The sequence below is a fragment of the Pteropus vampyrus genome, unplaced genomic scaffold (assembly GCF_000151845.1).
Source record: "Pteropus vampyrus isolate Shadow unplaced genomic scaffold, Pvam_2.0 Scaffold271, whole genome shotgun sequence".
NCBI classification, from domain to species: Eukaryota; Metazoa; Chordata; class Mammalia; order Chiroptera; family Pteropodidae; genus Pteropus; species Pteropus vampyrus.
The window spans coordinates 694,823-714,866 of NW_011889052.1; the positions used below are offsets into that span (position 1 = coordinate 694,823).

A 20,044-nucleotide genomic window follows, 5' to 3' on the forward strand; every position below is an offset into this window, starting at 1 on the left:
ATCTGCCATTTTAGTTCCTTCTCCAGCAACCTACACTGAAGCACGCAGAGTGGTACAGAGAGGAGAAATGACAGAAAAGAGAGAACCACGTTCTGTGAGAGGGAAGAGTATCCAGAAAAGCCCAGCTGGATCTGAGAGACGGGGTTCTGTCTGGCAGGACGGCAGGGAACAGTTCAGAATGGACAGGCAAGAAATGACACCTGCGAACTGACGAGGGTCTTGACCATGGACAACTCCTGAATTCCCTGCTAAAGAGTTTGATGTTCTAGCCTGAGAGAGATAGGAAGGTTATCTAATAAAGTATTTGCTCACATTTATCTCTCTAAAGATTCTACTGTATGAGCCCATTTGTATGAAATCAAAAATAGGAGAAACTAATCAACGGTGTCAAACAGGCCAGCGACCACTCTGGACGGCCGGGTGACGTCATACTGCTTGACGCGTGTGCTGCCAGTGGCCTCAGAGGTGGGCCCAATCTCCAAAAAACTCGGTAGCTACAAGACCTCTGTATCTATTTTGAATGTTAAGTTATACTTCAATAAAAATTTTAAAAAGATAACTTTGGTTGAAGGACAGAAAATGGCAAGGAGACAAGCACCATAATGGGGGACAGACCTAGGGGAGCAGGGAGGGGCCGGGTGTTGTCGGTGAACTAAAGCGCGCGGAGGATTTGATTTGGTGGCTGAAAGGTGACCTGGGCCGCAGGTCTGAAGACTGGTGGATGGGGACCGCGGTGCTGCACCCTGAGGAACACACGGGAGGGCAGCCGTCCTGGCTTCAGCTCCTCACAGAAGAGAACGTGCACGCCCAAGACCAGCGTTACGGCCTGGAAACCGCGTGAACAGCAAGAACTCGAGAGGCTCAGAGTCAGAGACCCCAAACGCGGCTGAACACAAAGACTCAAAAAATGCTTCCAACAGAGGAGCAAAACCAAACGAACATGGAGCACCACCCAAATTGGTGTCTACACCAGTGCTCACCCAGACAAGGGTGCACCTCAAAACTCCTAGGGGTGGGGGCAGAAGGGACGAGTTTACCTAGGATCGTGCTCGAGGACCACAAAGTCAGGATCATCTTTGGAAGAGATTGGCCAGTATGACTACGCAGGACCGTGGCCCATACATGCCCCTCCCCACCGTCCACATCTGCAACTGATGGGTGGACACTCAAAACAATGGTCCTGGGGTTTGGCTGAGTCAGGCAGGAGTCTCTTATACATCATGCTCCACCCAAGAACGCTTGGAGAAGATTGCAGCAGCTCAGTGGTCTGGAGTCTTACAGACCTTGAAAGAACGCCTTACCGATGAAGAACAGCTCAAGATAAAACGGTCAGGCACGTTCTGGTAACTACTGCTTGAAACGTGGTCACTTATGATGGAAGGAAACTACTTCTGAGTGTAAAATGGAGAAGCGGTAAAAAGGTTTTTTAAAACCACATATTCATGTCTGGAATGCTTGAAAATGCAAAATTAACAAAAAGCGGGGAAAATCACATTCCCTTTTCTTCTTAAATATGCTGTGAAGCCAAAACTGTGTTATAAATAGAGAAAGCCACCCCCAGAAAAGCTGGCAAATTCAAGAAGAAAAGAGCTATTTTAGGTTCCCTCTCTCTCCTTTCAGTCTGTAAGAGCAGGGTGAAGTATTTATACAAGGAAACAGATTTCTGCCTTAAAAATCACAAATATTTCAATCTGGCAGAAAGTGGAACAACAGTCCAAGACAAGTTCCGCAGGTGAACAGACTTTAAACGGCGCCTTCAATCTCTGCAGTCCCTGCAAGGCGGAACGATGCAGTCCCTGTGGGGAAAGGGAGTTGCCCCTCGGGACCGGAGCCACCTTCTGCCACCCCCTCCAAAGGGGTTGTTCATGACCCAGAAGTGCCATTCAAGCAAACGGCCAGCTCCCTTTGAGTGCAAGGCTCTTTACACTAAATGCTCCCCATAATGTAAAACCTGCACGCTCATTCGCGGCTTCGGGAAGAGCCACGACAGGGCTGTCGGAGCCAACCTTGGCTTTGGTCGCAGCGGAGGCCAGGGCAGCTGCAGCAGCCGTGGCCACATTTCCTTCAGAAATTTCATGTTCTACTTTCCTCTTCCCGATATCGCTCTCTCTTTCTTTACAAACATCAGTGAGCTCCTTGTTCTCTTCGGTCTCCTTTTCCTCTGAAAAAAATCAGAAAGCTGTATTGGTAGTGTGCCCAATCTCAATAAACCATCTTCTTTCTTACCTCTGCCACATGACAAACTAGGACTGATGTCACAAAGAGATCTTTGAGATTTCTGCGGAACCATTCCACGCATGTAAGTCTGCCTGAGACGGATTTTCTCAATAGTACGCTTTGTCTTGCCTTCACTTCTCTAAGCTGTGTGTGTAGTTCCCTTGGATATAAAGGGAGATCCAGGGGGACTAAGCCCTAAGATCGACATGTTTGTTCGACCCCCAATGAAGTGCTCTGGGAAACCCCAGGGTCAGGAGGAAATCCGAAGCCCAGGACACAGCGCTGCCGCGAGCCCTATGAGACAGGCGCGGTGAGGCCCGCCAGCACCTGTCACTGCAAATGCGATGGCAGGTGTGTGTGGCGACTTCTGTAGCACAGAGCAACTTACCTGTCCGTACACCGAGGGAAACAAGGCAACTACTGGCGCCGGCACTGGCACTAACTTACAAAACAAAACTCACATCGTTCCCTTAAGAAACAACGCAAAATAAATAAGGAATTATTTCTACACAACTGAACTGCCCACGTCTCTCCAGTGGCCTTTACAGTTTTACGTGATAGAGTCTAAAGAGTCTCCTCAGATTACCTGATTTGGCGTCCTCACTAACTTCACTATCCTGCTCCTTCTCGCTAGTTTTTTCATTGTCTCCATCTTGTGCTTTATCGCTTTCATCCACTTCGTTCTCCCCTTTGTTTTCTGCCTGAAAGGGGTACAAAAGAGGACGGAGAGTGAGCAAAAAATGCCCTTTTACGAGTGATGTGTCATAGAATAACTAAAGGTTCTACGATTTTTGACAAAAAGTAGACTAGATTCAAAAGTGCCTTGTAGAGAAAAGCTAGAAATTAATAAATTCAGAGAAGTACTTTCCACTACTTCAACACCTGAGAGTTCTCAAGATACTATACCTACCCCGAAGGACACAGTCCCTGCCCTCTGTGCTCCTCTGCTGGAAGGCCAGGGTTACAACATTCAAAGGAATTGTCAGGGAATTCATTTCTTACTTACTGGTTAAATAGAAAACTACTTAATAAATAAATGATCGATCTGTTGTCCAAAAGGACCAAGAGCATTTAAAATGCACATTATCAGCCAAGAAGCCAGATGAAATGCTGCCGAGATAAAAAGTTAACGAAGCCCTTTAACACAGCCATTTGCTAATGGTTTGTAGAAAGAGTCACACCAGAGCATCAGTGAGCCCGCCCTGGGTACCAAAAACTTTAATTCCTCTGGTCAGCATTTGGTATCATGTGCTGATTTTGAAATCTGTGACCTTGGACGAGTTTGTAGTATAATCTATTGATGAAGAGACTATCACTGATTTGATGAGGAATTCAGATTAATTCATAAATATGAAATACAAAGCATAGTATTTAGAACATTGTAAGAATTGTCATTAATTTTACGTCCTCATCATCCTTATCTACATACAATTTTAAAACACCGCATATAATTAAGACCTTAAATCCTGCTTTTATCAATTCACTTTAATAGTGACTGACTGCTCATCATGTACTCCTGATCCTGAAGGGGCTGCATATGAGACAGGGGTCGTGGGGTCACAAACATACTGGGCACTTTGATGCTTTCGGCACACTGGTGCTAGTGTCTCCCCTCCTCAGCTAGCTAGACTCTTCGACTCCCTATCCTCTATTTCAATCTAGTTCTACCTGCTCTTTAAAATCTACATTAAATGTCACCTTCTCTGTAAGTCTTCTCTAAATATCTTTCTGCTGACAGTTAACTCTTTTACAAAATTCTTGGGTATTCTATAATTCTCTTCTGGCACAAGTATAGGACCTAAACCCCACAATTCAATATTCACAAGAACTACAACTCTTATATTCATATTCTCAACTGAAAGAGATACAAAAGAGGTTGGGAGAGGATCAATCTTCACCAAATGAATAAATGAAAAACGTCCTGTGTTATGTTTTGTGAGAACTATCCTTTAAAAACCACCAAAGTCTAACTGGCTGACAGAATTATTTATAGTCCCCTGAGAGGGACTAAAAGCTCAAAACAAACCCAAACCATTATGCCATGAAAGGCATGCTCTCTGTGGCTTTTCTGTCGTGGGAGAATTCAAACAGACTTTACCTTTTCAGGCTGCTGAACATCAGTATCTGTTTCCATTTTTTCCTCTTCAGTTCCTTCTACAAACAAAAGAGTAAGAACAAGTAATATCATAAGGAAAAATAATAAAAGCTATTATATAGCTATGAGAATATCTGAAATACAACCACACACAGTAATATGGAAGCCTCTCACACAAGAAGTCTGACACAAAAACAACATATACTTTATGATTCTATTGAGTTAAAGTTCAAAAACAGGTGTTAGAAATCAAGGCAGCAGTTAACCATGCAAGTCCGAAAGCCAGTCTGGGAGTGGGGGCCTCGGGTGTTGATGTTTCTGGATCTGGGGGCTGTTTAAATGGATGTTTTAATTTGTGAAAATGCACAGAAGAGTTTCACTTTCCTCTATGTATAAAAAGTTCAAAATTTTTTAAGTAAAAAAAGGCAAAAGCAATTTTGTTATTACTTAACAGACGAGTCAGGTACTGGAGAAACAATGCTGAGCTAGATACTCACTGAAACTCAAGAGCATCTATTCTGGCTGGAGAGGACACAAACCAGCACACATGAGATGCTGTGGGAAGCGCAGAGGGCACAGCGGTGGCAGTCAGGGAAGGGTAAATGGCTGCGCAAGCATTTTCTAGGCAGACACAGCTGGGGGTGTGTGCACATGGCAGTGGTGGTGCATACAGAGAGAAGGGCATTTCAAGGAAAAGAGACAAAAAGACTCCAGGTGCAGGGGAAACATAAGTCGTTGGTGATGACGAGAAAGGGGAGGACAGATACGAGAAATCAGAGAGAGGGAAACAACGTCACGTCAGGGAGAGTCCTGAGTGCAGCGCTGACGAGGTCACTACTGTATCCCACGGATACGAAATTAATGGAGATGCTTAAGACAAAAACATAACACGACCAGATAAATAGTTTTGGTTTTAGAACTTTATACAGAAACAAATATTTCAAACATAATGAGGGTTTGATGTAATTAAAATAAAAACATTCAAATATCCTATAGTTTAAATATCCTCTTGTATATAATAGTATTTATCCTCAGTGAGAATATGTAAACACATCTAAATAAATATGTTGAAAACTGACTAACAGTGTTAAAGTTATTGAATAGGAAAACCCTTTTTCTCTGTCTTGAGGACAGAATCAGATCATCTTGCCTCCAACGTTAAGGCAGACTAAGAGCTCCAAGGGACATTTTTTGGGACATTGTGAATCTCACATAAGGTAGAAGAGCTTTTAAGGATCATCACCTTCCAAAAAATGCTAAAAGCCTAACGTATCAGAGGTCAGACAGGAGAATGAAAGTAGGGTCAGGATCTGAGCATTTCTCTGGCAAGGCGGAGGGGTGGGGTCACCGAGACAGAGGTGCCTATAACAATTCACCAAGAGGAAGCTGAGCCACGAACTAGTCAGGTCCAGGGCAGGGAAAGGAATCTGGGATTCCTGTACAGAGCCAGCCACAAGGGTGGTCAATGGGATCCCAAGCCAGTGGTAACTGAATATAAGCAGCAGAATTCTCTGCAGGCAGTTTTTCCAATTTCAATTCCAGCCAATGAGCTCACAAAAGGCAAAAGGAAGCCACTAAGACCGTGCAGAAACATCAACCAACAGATTCAGAACCCAAGCAGTGCCAATCTGAGAACTCTCAGGCCCTGAATCTAGAACGGCCATGAATGTGATATATAAATGAATAAAAGATAATCGCAAACATCGGTAATCAATAAGATACTATTAAAGAGACCAAAGATTTAAAAAAATAATCAAAAGATCAAAGTAGTGCAAACAAGGTGAAGAGAGAATTTACAAAACTGTAAAACATATCTAAAGAAATGATCCACATACAGGAAAGGAAGGTGGAAAATATGGAAGCGTGGAAAAAGATGCGCTAGGCAAAAATGAATCCAAGGAACAGTCGCCTGTCCATGGTACTATTAGTCAATATAAGCACTTAAGAATAGAGCGTTATTAGAAATAGTAACAACATAATCAAGAAAAGGTTTAACTCACTAGAAAACTGTTAATTTGTTAAAACTTTTAGGAACCTAATACAAATGTCAAACTATATAAAGCAAAACCTGACAAAAAGGCAGGGAGAAAATGAAAGTGCACAACACAGTGGGGGATTCGAAGGTATTTCTCTCAATTAAGACAGAGCACGTGAAACACAGCAAGATGCTTCTAATGTGCGTGTGTAGAATTCTACACCCGCCAAAAATAGGATACATACACATTAATTTCAAGCTCACATGGAACATTTACTAAATACTGATCACGAATTAGGTCATAAAGCAAGTTTTTATAAATTTCAAGTCAATGACATTTTCTCACCAAGTTCTCTCGCCACAATGCACTGAAATTAGGTGTTTAAAATATACAAATAAAATTTCTCAGTAGTTGGCAATGTAATCGAGGGAATCAGTAAAAACAGCACCTAGAAGGAAATAAATGTAAAGCCTTCTTAGGCTTACATTAGAAAAGAAAAAAGGCTCAAAGTTTATGAGCTGGGTATGTCCTTTATAAGAAAGCAGAGAAAGAATAACAATATAAAAGGTAGAGAGAAAAAAACAAGGGTAAATCAAAGGAATATAAAAACAAAATACAAAAAATATACAATAACAATAAAAACAAATACAAAGTGTACAACAGAGAGAATCCATATACCCAAAACTTGGTTCTTCAAAATGATTAATAAAATTGATAAATCTCTGGGGTGACAGATAAAGAAAAGAAAGAGAAGGCGCAAAATAAGTATATTAGGAAGAGAGACAAGTGCTCAGACTTTTAAGATGTTTACCAAGTATAATTATAACTTGTTTCTCTCAAGGTATCATTTGGAAGAGTATGTAAAGTGGTTTCTATTCCACAAAACATGTATTTAAACTATTAGACATATTCTTAGAAAAAGAGAAGAAAAAACTGCCCCCTGCCTGGCTTTCCTTCGGTCTGAATTATAAACCCTTAAGAGGATGCCACCTCTACGTAACCGTGTCATCTTGCTGGTGCTGATCAACTAGAAGTTTGAGCATCCCTTCCTCCAGTGTGTGGTCGGACCCATGTCTGCAGAGTTAAGTAAAGACGATACTTAGAATGAATAAGATAAAATCCCCAACTTAAACAAGAAGGCACATAACAAACTGTGGGCCGTGCGCCAAAGACAAAAAAGAGGAGAAAATAAAAAACCTGACCAGGTAACTGAGCTAGGAGGGGAATACCAGGTGAGCCAAGGAAAACATCAACATCCTCATTTACAATTAAGATGTTATGCTGGAGAGCAGCTGTTAGTAAACTTTCTCTGTAAAGGGTCAAATAACAACCATTTGCTGTTTTGCAGGCTCTACAGTCTAAGTTGCAATTACAGTTGACCCTTGAACAACGCGGGTGGACCTGTATGGGTTCACCGATATGTGGGCAACTGTTGGTCAACTATATTTTCAACCCAAGGCTGGGAATCCAAATACGTGGTGGACAAACTTAAGTTATACATGAGTTTTTGCCGGCTCAGGGGTCGGTGCCCCTAACCCCCACGCTGTTCACGGGTCAAGTGCACTCAACTCTGCCGTAGTAGCACAAAACCTGCCACGAAAGCAGTCTGATCATGAATGTGTGGCTGTGTTTGAATAAAACATATGGACACTGAAATCTGAATGTTACAGAATTTTTATGTGTCATGAACTATTATTATTCTTTTGATTTTTTTCCAACCGTTTAAAAATGCAAAATCATTCTTCTATTGTGGGCTTAATAAAAACAGGTGGTAACCTGGATTTGGCCCAAGAACCAAAATGTTAGTCCTTGCACTAAAAAAAAAAAAAATCCAGACTGAACTGGGTTCAAATCCTGTCCCCACAATTTACTAGCTCAAGTGACTATGGGCAAGCTACTTAGCTGACAAGGGTTTCAGTCTGCCTTTCCACAAAAGGAGAATAATATATAGTACCTCCTTCATAAGCATACTGCTAAGGAGTAAACAAACCGTTTCATGGAAAACGCTACAACTGTCTGGCTCCCCGCAAGTGCTCCAGGACAATCCCTGACATTATCAGAAAGTCCCGCTGACTGGACCCCGGACTCATCTCTCTATTAACAGGAGCCCTTTCTATGGCCTTCGGTGCTTCCTCAGTGACAACAAAGGGCTCTCATTCTGTCCTGGACTGCTAAAGACCCTTCCCAATCTGGTATGTCATCTGTGACTCCCTTTCCTGTGTGACCTTCGACTTTTCCGTAAAGGGCCAGAGAGTTTTATAAAATTACCTGCCCTTGTCCCATTCTCTTAAAATGTTAATGTGTCACGTGGTACACCCAGCTGCTTTTTTCACACAAAGGCAAAGCTGAGTAGTTGCGACAGAGACCATCTAGTCCACAGATGCCTAAAAGTTTTACTATCTGGCCCTTTACAGGAAAAGTTTGCTAACCCCCGTGATAGAAAATTCATGCTAATGTGACAGCCCTCCTTATGGATAAAGATTCTCAGTAGATGTCTGACTGTCAAGGTCTCAACTTTAATGTTGGGAACTGGGGATACTGGCAAATAGGCGGCATGTCAGAACCCACAAATGCCTACCATCGGGGTGAGGCTCTAGGCAGAGTGGCCCCACACGATCCCTGCCTCATGGTTTGTGTGTCCTTGTATAATCACCTTCCCTTGAGTGTGAGCAGCATCTGTGACTTGCTTCTAACCAAAAGAACATAGCAAGGTGATGGGATGTTAGCTTACGTAAGAGCCTGTGTAAAGAGCAGACTCGCTCTACACTCTCCTTGCTGGCTTGATGAAGAAGCTGCGACGCAGGAGATGCCTAAATAGCAAAGAACTGTGGGTGGCCCCTAGGAGCTGAGGGCATCGTCCAGATGACAACCAGCAAGAAGCTGGGGCTTTCGGTTTGACAACCGGAAGTCAATGAATTCCGAAAACAGGAGTGATTTTCAAGATGGATTCTTTTTAACAGTCAAGCCTCCTAACGAGAATGCAGCCCAGCTGCCACTTTGACTGCAGCCAGGGAGAGCCTCAGCGGTTAGGCTGTGCACAGACTTCTGGCTCACAGAAGTTATGAGGTAATAGCTGTATCTTGTTTAGTGCCACTAACTCTGTAGTAATTTGTTATGTAGCAACAGATAACTACTATGCCTACTAAACTGGAATGAACCTCAACCGAAGGTCAAAGAGCTAACGTCCATGCTAAAAGTATCTTCAGAGACCAGAAACAAAATGGCATTCCCACTCAGGTTCTGCTCTGTCCTTTGCTCCACCTCCCACAGATGCAACAATGATGCCCCGGATCAGTCCTGTGCCTCCTCCCTCCTGTCTGCCCCATGCTACCAAACCTACTTTTATCTGAGAGAGATCCGTGTCTTTTACCTGTCTTAGAGAGCTGAGCTAAGCTCCTGCTTTCTCTCATCCACCAGTCCAGAACACTTTCCTTCACCAGCACCACCCCTTTCTCCTGGCTTCTGCAATGAGGTGCCTTTCAGTCCAGTAATAATATGGTTAGCAAAACCAAAATGAAGAGAGATTGAGAAACCATTTCCCAAAGAGGTGAGGGAGCTGGGAAGGTTAGCTTTGAGGACAAATAAATGCTTGTGAAGTATCTGCCTTTAATAAAGTATGATATGACTAAGTAATGCTCCCTGGAAAGAACGACAATTATTTGGTGGGGGCTTTCTCCATTTCCTGTGCATCATCTGTAAACCGCAAGTAGTTACTTTCAAAAACAGACTGGACTGTGTTATGTCTATTCTCTGATGGCCTCTCAGTGTTCACCACATAAAAGCCCTTCAAAATCAGCCAAACACACAGCTACATGGCTGCACCTGGCCACAGTACCTGCTCTCCAGACTTCTTGGTATTACTTCCAGACTATGCCACCTGCGTTCATTCTTTTTTCCTTTTTCCTTATTGTTTGAAAGGTCACCCTCCTTTGCGAAGCCTTCCCTAACCAACCCAAGCCTGTGTTTCTTCCATGTGTGCCTCTCTTCATGGCTGTATTCCTTTTTTTATAATATCTCCCCCAAAACTGAGTGTCCTCCCAGGACAGGGTGTTTGTTTAATTCAGTGATTCACAAAGTGTGGTCTAGGTACCCTGGGGTGTGGGGGGATGGTCCCCAAGGTCAAAACAGTTTTCACAGCAACACTGAGATGTCATCTGCTTTTTCACTCTCATCTTGCACAAGTGCAGAACGTGGCTTTCCCAAGGCTGCACGATGAAGTCAGCTACAGGAATGTGTACCTGTATGGCGTTTTAAAATTTTGTTTTAATTTCTAATACAGTAAACATTAACATATAATCTCAATAAATGGAAGCATTTGGGGTTCTCCTCGGTATTTTTAAAGAGTCAAAACAGTCCTGACCAAGAAGTTTGAGATCTGCTCGTCCAGTGATTTACGTCTTCTCGGGGAAGCACAGGACGAGGCCCGCGGCAGGAACCTGGCAGTCTGGCGTCGTTCCGGGGAAGCTCGAGCATTCCACGAAGCCGGCCCTGTGCAGGCCACCAAGCTCGTGAGCCTTGCCAAATGCTCTAGCCTCGCTCCGACCTGCCTTTGTAGGCTGAGCTCTTTCCACATATTTACTCGAACTTTGTATTGTGGCCAAATTGGTTTACTTCCCACCTTCTGAACGACCTTCCGTTCCCATCTCTGCACCTCTGTTCATTCACACGGTTCTACAGAATCACAAACTCGCTCCAATCCAGTGACCTTCTAAACCTCTTTCTCAACATCCAGCTCGAATCCTACTTTCTTTATAAAGTCCTCCTTGGTCTAAAACTACACGTCCCCTTGTGTTAATTCTTACAGCACTTCCTATGTACAGTCATCCTTGAGCTATTAACACTGTTTCTCTCTAGCCACAATCCTCCAACACTGAATTATTTTCCCGTGTATGTTGTCACTCATCACAACGTAGCCCTTATTAGAGGGTATTACCTGTATATAACTGCCCACAGCAAGAGATCTATATAAAGTAACCAAAACGCCTGATTGGATAAAACAGTCACCCAAAAGGCAGAAAATTATATTATGTAATGAAAGCCAATTTCTTCCTGAAAATACACATCCTACCACCTAATAAATATTGAGTCCTTAGGCAAGTCACTTAACGCCTACCCAGTATTAGCTGGTCTCTAGAGGTTAAGTGTCCATTATGAGCTGCTCGGAAGTTTGAATTTATATTTCAATGCCTCTTGAAACAGGTCTGAAAGAGCCCTTCAAATACCACAGTGACAAAGAGAAGAGAGAAGCCATTCCGCATGACGTACATCTGAAGAATGAATACTGCTCCACTGTTCTCTCAGATTCACTAGCCTGGCTTTTCACACATGGTGTTAGAAGTTAAGCGCCTTATTTAAAAAATGTTATGAAAGTTATGAAAATCCTCACGGTGAGAAGAATGAGGCAGTTTTATCCGCTAGGAATAGTAACTGAAGCAAGAACTGTAACTATCACTTCTGGACTTTATGTTCTTAGAAAGTGACCTTTTCAACATCATTATTGTCAGGATGCTCTTAATCTCCTGATGAATTAGAGACGAGCTCTTAATCTTCTTGAAAACTAGGAATGATTAGCTGGGTTTCTCTACACAGAGCTATGTGACAAATGCCTCAAGACACACTCTGGGGCGCTGCATTCCACAGGGTATTTGGTAACTAGTGGACAATCCATGACGATCTGCCCGTTGATAAAAAAAAAGCACCAATTAACTTAATCTCTCAAATTTCTCTAAACCAGAATCAAGACAGTAAATCCATTCAGTAGCAATAAATAGATGATTAACTAAATAAAATCAATACTTGAGGACAGGAAATATAAATAGGGGTTACAATCAATAATAAGTCTTTGACAGACTCCTGATAGGCCCGTGAATATGCATGCACATTTCAACTCTGAGGGGCGCTGATGACTGAAAAAGGTGCTAAGATTCATTGTATTTTGACAGTCATGTAGGAAAATGTCCTTATTCTTAGGAGATGCATGCTGGCTTATTTAGGATGCAAAGAATCATGACATCTGCAACTTACTTGCAAATAATTCACCAAAAATAAAATCATTTATTTAGATTGCTAGGTAGATAAAAATGGCAAAGTTGAACCTAACTGGTAGGCATAAGAGATTTCGCTGTGCTAATCTTATCCACAATTCAGTATGTTTGGCCAGAAGCAAACAGGTTATCAGAAAGGTTATTCTGTTTAGTCTACAAGTCAAGTAAAGAAAAATTTAATAAAGCTCTTTAAAATAAAAGCCTTAGCTAAAAAGTCATCTTTGATAATCAAATATATCAGATAAGTTATTTGGAAAATAAATCAATTTAACAATTCCTAAATGGGGTTTATTCTCAACCTAATATTTAGAATGAAACTTTAATAACATATGTCAGACGCTGACGCTCTTGTGTTCAAACCCTTCCACTTACTCCGTCTCACCCAGAGTAAACACTGCAACTCTGCCAGGGCCTGCAAGGGCCCGCATCATCGCCCATGACCTTGCCCATCCTGCAATCCAGCTACCCGTCCGCGACTTCCCTCGCTGTTCCTCAGCTACGCCGGGCAGCTCCTGTCCAGGGGCCTGTACACTGGCTGCTCCCAATGCCCAGAGCACTGAGTTAGACGTCCACACGGCTCCCTTCCTCACCCTGTTTACTTCTTTGCTCAAATGTTTTCTTGGCGAAACATTCCCTGCCCATGTGAAACTGCCATTCCCCACACTTCACTCTCACCCGCTACCCAGTCCCTGCTTTGTTTTCACCATTCCACTTATCAGCCAGCGTACTCTTTCTACACATTTAACTTACACATTCTAAGTTTTATATACTAGATTCTCATGCATCTTCCACCTCTCAAATATAAAGTCCATGAAGGCAGGAATTTTGGTCTGCTTTGTTCAGCAGTGCCCTAGCGCCGAGAACACATGAGATGACGTAACATATCTACAGCCCTATTTATCCCTATGAGTTACAAGGAGAAAGGAAATCAAGTTTAAGACTGACCTCCTACCCAAGAACGCTTATGTTATAGGCTCATACTCTAGTGTATGAATCACGCTGACTGCTGTGGGTTTCTCAGCACCTAATCTTATATAAATGAATCATCCACAGCCGCTCCCTCTGGTACATTTGTCTGTTTCCTCATGTAGAGGCTAGGTTTTCGGAAGGGCCTGGGTCTTTTTCTATTGCAGTTTCCAGAGCCTACAAGGCAGTACAGTACTATGGAGCTATGAGGCCTTCGATGGTCCTTGTTCAGTGAGTGAAAAATACGCAGGCATTCCTACATATTGTACTTCTGACAGGTGCTATGGTGAAAAGAGGTTGAGCTTTGGGGTCAGAGAGATTTATGTTCAAAATTTAGCCCATATTCTCACAAGCCTATGTAACCTGACAACACCTAACCTCCTTCCTTTGACTATAAATGTAACGCCACTTCTTCTGAAGGATTCTCCTGAAAGGAAATTCAAATGACCAATCAGAAAACCCGTACATAGCGTGTGACAAATATGAGTACTCAGAAGTGTTGGTTTCCAATGACTTCTGAAAAATATTTAAAAATTCTTTTCATATCTGTCTTCACTCCTCCCACCTTTCCTATAAACCCAGGGCAAATAAAACCTAGTAACAGTTTTAGTTAAGTACAAAAGGTCTCAAATATCAATACTACTTTTTCTATTCATAGAATGGTCTCTGGCCAAACAAAAACAAAAAACCATACAAGTTTAGAGAAATCAGCAGATACTGATGAATGATTAGAGTTAAAGGGGAGTGACTGAAGATGCCCCTTTTGATACGCTAACACTCATTTCCTAATAATTCCTATGAGAAATCGCCTAATAAATGAAAATAAGGTATTTCAATCCTAGTGTTCATCTACCCTCACTTTTATTTCACCAAATACTCCCTCCAATCCAAACCCACGATGAAAAGTTAGATAGGTTAATGAGAAATCCCAAGTCTTCTATTTCACAAGGAAACATTTATTTTTCTTATATTATTATTTCACCATTGTTAGTATTTAACAGGTGTAACATAGTAAATTAAGCGTCATAATAAAAAGTATGATCAATCTACTATCCAAGTACAATATTCTCTTGATAAGAAAAATCGTACATCATTCTACTTCAGATCATTGTTCTATGTAATAAGGCACTGTTTTATTATATAAAGTATAAGTGGAAATGTAAATTTAATATGTCCTTTCTCTGCACTCCCTGCTTAGAATGTGGTTCAGAAAGACGGCGGGCACACTGCTGACTTCCCACCACAACTCTGCTGAGCCAATCCCACAGGAAGTTCCATTTGCTACTTCCTAATTCTATTAGTCACAGATCAACATAAATCACAGTAACTTTTCACAGGCCATCATTAGCTCTAGAATGCGGTTTACAACTCATCTGGAAATATTCACATTATGCTGGCATTTTCCTTAGCTCTTAATTAGATGGGAAAAGGACACAAATTCCTTTGCAACAACTACTGAGTACATGTTGGGCCTCCGGGAGGTTACCTGACAGGCTACTTTCAGATACTATGAATCAATTTTACTACTTATGGCTCTCAAAGGATCACCTCGTGCAGTCTCCAGTCCTTCCTGCAGCGGTCTGATCCAAGCTTTGCACACTGCAGAAACCATACATTCACTTTCAATCAGGAGAATCTAGCCCCACAAGAATTAAGGGTGCTAGATATCTTTTTGTCCTCATTGTTTTAAATCCCACTAAATTAGAAATGGTTAAATTTGCTCTGTAGTATCACCTACCAAAAAATTTAAAACAGATTTACATGTGAAAACATGTCCCTGATTCTACAAACTATAGAAACTTCTTTGAATTAAATAAGAAAACTTTGCCAACCCTATTTAATTCCACGACCACAGGGAACCAAAAGACCCTACAAACGAACCAAAGGCACACAAAAAGTTGAGGAAAGTAAGACTTTTCCCAGGCATTCAACAGGCCCAGGTCCCCTGCCCATGCTGGGCACTGCCTTGTAGTGCAGAGTCAACAAAGAGTGACAGAGATGTGGCTGGGCTTGCTAATTTCAGTCTCCATCTCAGAGGAAAAGAGTGATTTTCAAACTAAGAAATACTGTGAATACTCTTATTTTTAATTAAAAGGCTCGGTATGCTAGATTAAGTAACCAACGTTAAGAACAGTTAGGTCAATAATTTATTCTGAGATTTTCATATCTCCAAAGTGAGACTGCAAGATTGACATTTTTAAGAAGGCAGAAAGAACAGGTGTAGGCCCTAAGCAAATCCCTGGAAACCTTAAGATTTTAGGCTTCAAGAGAATTCAGATATCTACTCAGATCATCTAGAACAGAGAAGCAAGGGCTCAGATCATATAATGTGTGGAGTACTGTCTGGCAATTAAAATTTTTTACTTTATATTATCTTTATTCTATAATAAATGAAAGGGAAAAAAATTATTGCAGCTGAAGCACATGCTATATAAACTGCATACAACTGAGACAAAGACGGAACTAAGCAGGCAAAACGGCACTAAATCTTCAGCTTGAGTTACTCGTCAAATTGTTTCATAATAAATGGAAAGGAAAGAAAACGATGCGCCATGTAAAAAGCATTGAGAATACACTACTGATAACTATATAAAAGAATACATTTACCTGGTGTGTAAATAAACCTCTTATATAGTATTTCCCATTTGAGAAGCCAGGTATTGTTTATGAGGCTACTCATAAACCATATTTATGTTAATATAAATTTATAAACATAAAACACATAAATTTATATTTAAATTTTATTCCTCTTCAAGACTGATTAAACAAAAATTGATAATTAAATGTCCTTAATAGCAAAAATATCGTCAGTCCAGTATCACAGACTGGCACAGCTCAGCAATACATCATATAGGGCATCCAGCCATTTCTTTCACGTTACAGGTAAGAGAACTCAGAGCTGGCGAGGGTAAATGGCTTTTAAGTTCTGTGGCTATACAGGGCAGAACCAAAGGTAGAACCTATGTGTGCAAAATCCTAAAACCCAACAAACAACAAAGTGTCTACAAAAGACCCAGTTTAGATACGAAGACACTGAAAGTAAATTAATGGAAAAAAACATTCCATGCAAACACAATGATCAAAACAGAGGTGAAACGGTATGCCAATATAAGATTAAACAGACTTTAAGACAAAAAAATGTTACAAAAGAGAAAGGACATTATATAATGGTAAGAGTCAATCCATCAAAAACATGTAACGATTATAAATATGTATGTACCTAACAACAGAGCCTCAAAATGCATGAAGCAAAACCAGAGAGAACTGAAGGAAGAAACAGACAATAATAGCTGGAGATTTCAAGGTATCACTTTCAGTGAAGGACAGAACTAGAAAACAGATAAGCAGACGACTTGAACAACAGCCATAACAAACATACACAGAAGATGCCATTCGACGACAGAATATAAAAAGAATATTTGCCAGGTAAAACAACGTCTCAATAGATTTCAAAAAAAAATAGAAATCACAGAAATTATCTTCTCTGAATGGAATAACATTAGAAATCAGTTTTAACAGAAATGTAATAAATTCACAAATATAAATTAAACATACTCTTAAACGACCAATGAGTCAAAGAAGAAGTCATAGAGGAAATAACAAAATACTTAGAGAATAACAAAAACAAAAATAAAGTATATCAAAATTTATGGAATGCAGGAAAAGGAGTGTTGAGAGGGAAATTTATATAGCTATAAAAGTCTACATTAATAAAGAAGACTGCAAATCAATATCCCATCTTCCAGCTTAACAAACTATTAAAAGAGCAAACTTATCCGAAAGCAAAAGAAGATAATAAATATCTGAGATAAAATAGAAAAAAGGAAAATAATAGAGAGAATCAATGAAATCAAAAGTTGGTTCTTTGAAAAGATAAACAAAACTGATAAGGCCTTTATCTTAACTAGTAAAAGAAAAAAAAGCGTGGACTAAATTATTAAAATCAGGAATGAAAATGGGGACATTACCGCCAACCTCACGAATATAAAAGAGAATGTAAAAGAACAATGAACTTTTTAAAAATAGCTTTACTGAGATAATTCACATACCATATGATCAACCCATTAAAAGTATAATTCGATATATTTTATTATATTCCCATTTATATGCAACCATCACCACAGTAAATTTTAAAACATTTCATCACCTCAAAAAGCCATTTAGCTGTCACTCTCTTTACTTACCCCTGTCCATTCCAGCCCTACGCAACCGTGGTCTACTCTCAAGCTCTACGGAGTTTGTCCATCCAGGACAAGTTCATATCATTGGAAGTACATATATACTGTCTCTTTTTGCTGTCTTCTATCACTTATCATGTTTTCAAGGTTCATGCATGAAGCATATGTCTATACTTCATTCAATTTTATGGTTGCATAATACTCCACTGTATACAACATTCTGCCTACCCGTTCATCAGCTGATGGACATCTGAGTTGTTTCTATTTTTGGTTATTATGATTTTGTGTGTGCGTGGCCAAATTAGATAATCTATATGAAAAGGACAAATTTCTAGAAAGTCACAAATTACTAAAACTGACTCAAAAAAATAGAAAATCTAAAGTAAACTTATAACAAGAAAACAGACTGAACAATAATCAAAACACATCAACACCACCACAAAAAGGCCCAGGACTTGATGGCTTCATAAGCGAATTGTATCGAGCATTTAAAAAACAGAATGAACATCATTATTTTTCAAACTCTTCCAAAAAAACAATAATTCCTAATTCATTCTTTGAGGTAGTACCCTGATACCAAAACCAAAGATATCACAAGCAGAGGAAAGTACTAATACCCCTTATAAATATAGATACAAAAATCCTAACCTAATCCAATGAAATATTAAGTGAATTATTCACAGTGATCAAGTGGGATTTATCTCAGAAAACACAAAGGTTGTTCAACAGGCAAGAATCAATTAATATAATACAACACATTCAGGGAATAAAGTAAAAATACCACACAATCATCGCGATTGATGCACAAAAAGCAGGTGATGAAAGCCAACACTATTTAACAGTAAATACACTCGACAAACTGGAAATAGCAGGGAACTTCCTAAATCTGATAAAAGGAATCTAGGAGAATCCAGCAGCTAACATCATATTTAATGATGAAAAACTAAATGTTTTTCCCCTAGGATCAGGAAAGCACTTTCATTTACAATAGATAGCATCCAAAAAAATATATATAAATCAATACACAGGAAAAATTGCTTAAAAGAAATTAAAGACAACCTAAATCATGGAATGACATCCTATGTTCATTCATTAAAAAACAATATTGTTGAACTTTGAAAACATGCTAAGTGAAAGAAGTCAGATGCAAAATAAGGAAAATGTGGTATATCCACTCAAAGAATATTATTCAGCATAAAAATGAACGAAGTACTGATTTATGCAACATGGACTTTGTTGAACTTTGAAAACATTATGCTAAGTGAAAGAAGTCAGATGCAGAAATCCACATATTGTATGACTTCTTTATAAAATGTCCAGATCAGGCAAATCCACAGAGAGAAAGCAGACTGGAGGCTATCAGGGCTGAAGAGAGGAAGGAATGACGAGTGACTGCTTACTTGGTACGGAACTAACTTTGGGGTGATGAAAATGTTCTGGAATTAAAGTGATGGCCGACACTGAGAATGTATTAGAAGCCACTGTACATAGATTATATACCTTTCAGTGGTTAAAACAGAGAATTTTGTTACATGAATTTTACCTCAATTTAAAAATAATAAAAAACAATGATCTTAAACCTACCCAGCAACAAATAAATTAAATTAACAACTAATGTCCTTTCGGCATTCTGATATCTATAGGCTTAAAACCTAGATCTAAAAACTGGCACCAGATACTTCACAACTGTGATTATTATTAACAGTTATGAGGCAATTATTTTAGTTCTAGCTACCACAAAAGAAAGAGATAAGAGAAAAAAATCACATACTAATTAATCTAAAGAGCCAAGTTTATACCAATCACTCTATTCACCACTGGCGCAAGCAAACCCCGTCGGCAAGCTCACAGAACACATTCCGATTACCATCGTCCCTGGGTGCAGTAGCGACTCACCAAGCTTTTCTGGCTCGTCAGGCCCCGTGCCTGCAATGCAGCTGCTCTCCAGGCCGAAGGTGGGGTCCACTTTCCCAGAGGCTCGAGCTGCTTCTTGCACCTTCTTGACGTGAGCCTCAACCAATTCCAGTGGCACCTCCTCCCGGACCCGAGAAAACTCCTCTGTTCAAGCACAGAAATGGAACAGTGGCCTGGTTTTACACAAATGTCGCTTCCATTTAAACCACGAGTGAATTCAACACAGCCTTAGGGTCCTGCACGTCGTGACCTTTCAGGGGACGCAGTCCTCTTTATCCCAGCGAAACAACAGGGCCAGACGAGGTGATCGTGTGTAGTGATGAAATTCTATGACTACATCTTCACCTTACATGTCACAGTATCTCATATATAAATAAAAGAGATTTTTAAATTTCTATCAGTAACGATCAAAACTACTGCCCATATTTTATCTAACTCTGCTTGGTGAGACTGATAATAAAGAATAAAACGACCAGAGAGCCAAGAACGAGTTTTGTGGTATGATAAAGTTCTAATTATAATCAGATATATAATCCGAGAATGTTAAATGACTTCTTTTGCCTGTTCTATCAGATTTCAAATGAATCACAAAATATATCATAAAAACTGTTTTGCCCCTCCAATTCTTAAAAATGCTCTTAATTTTAAAACTAT

At 40.2% G+C, this 20,044-nt stretch overlaps 1 protein-coding gene across 1 annotated transcript in view; it reads right to left on the bottom strand.

Moving 5' to 3' along the window:
• SMARCC1 (SWI/SNF related, matrix associated, actin dependent regulator of chromatin subfamily c member 1) overlaps nucleotides 1–20,044 on the bottom strand; it is a 130,202-nt gene that overhangs the window by 37,607 nt on the left and 72,551 nt on the right. Inside the window, exons 21-24 of the mRNA XM_011375447.1 lie at nucleotides 19,373–19,534; nucleotides 4,316–4,371; nucleotides 2,804–2,918; nucleotides 2,007–2,161 (exon numbers count right to left, since the gene is read on the bottom strand). Coding sequence (XP_011373749.1) covers nucleotides 2,007–2,161; nucleotides 2,804–2,918; nucleotides 4,316–4,371; nucleotides 19,373–19,534 — 488 coding nt within the window. The remainder of the gene's footprint in view (nucleotides 1–2,006; nucleotides 2,162–2,803; nucleotides 2,919–4,315; nucleotides 4,372–19,372; nucleotides 19,535–20,044) is intronic.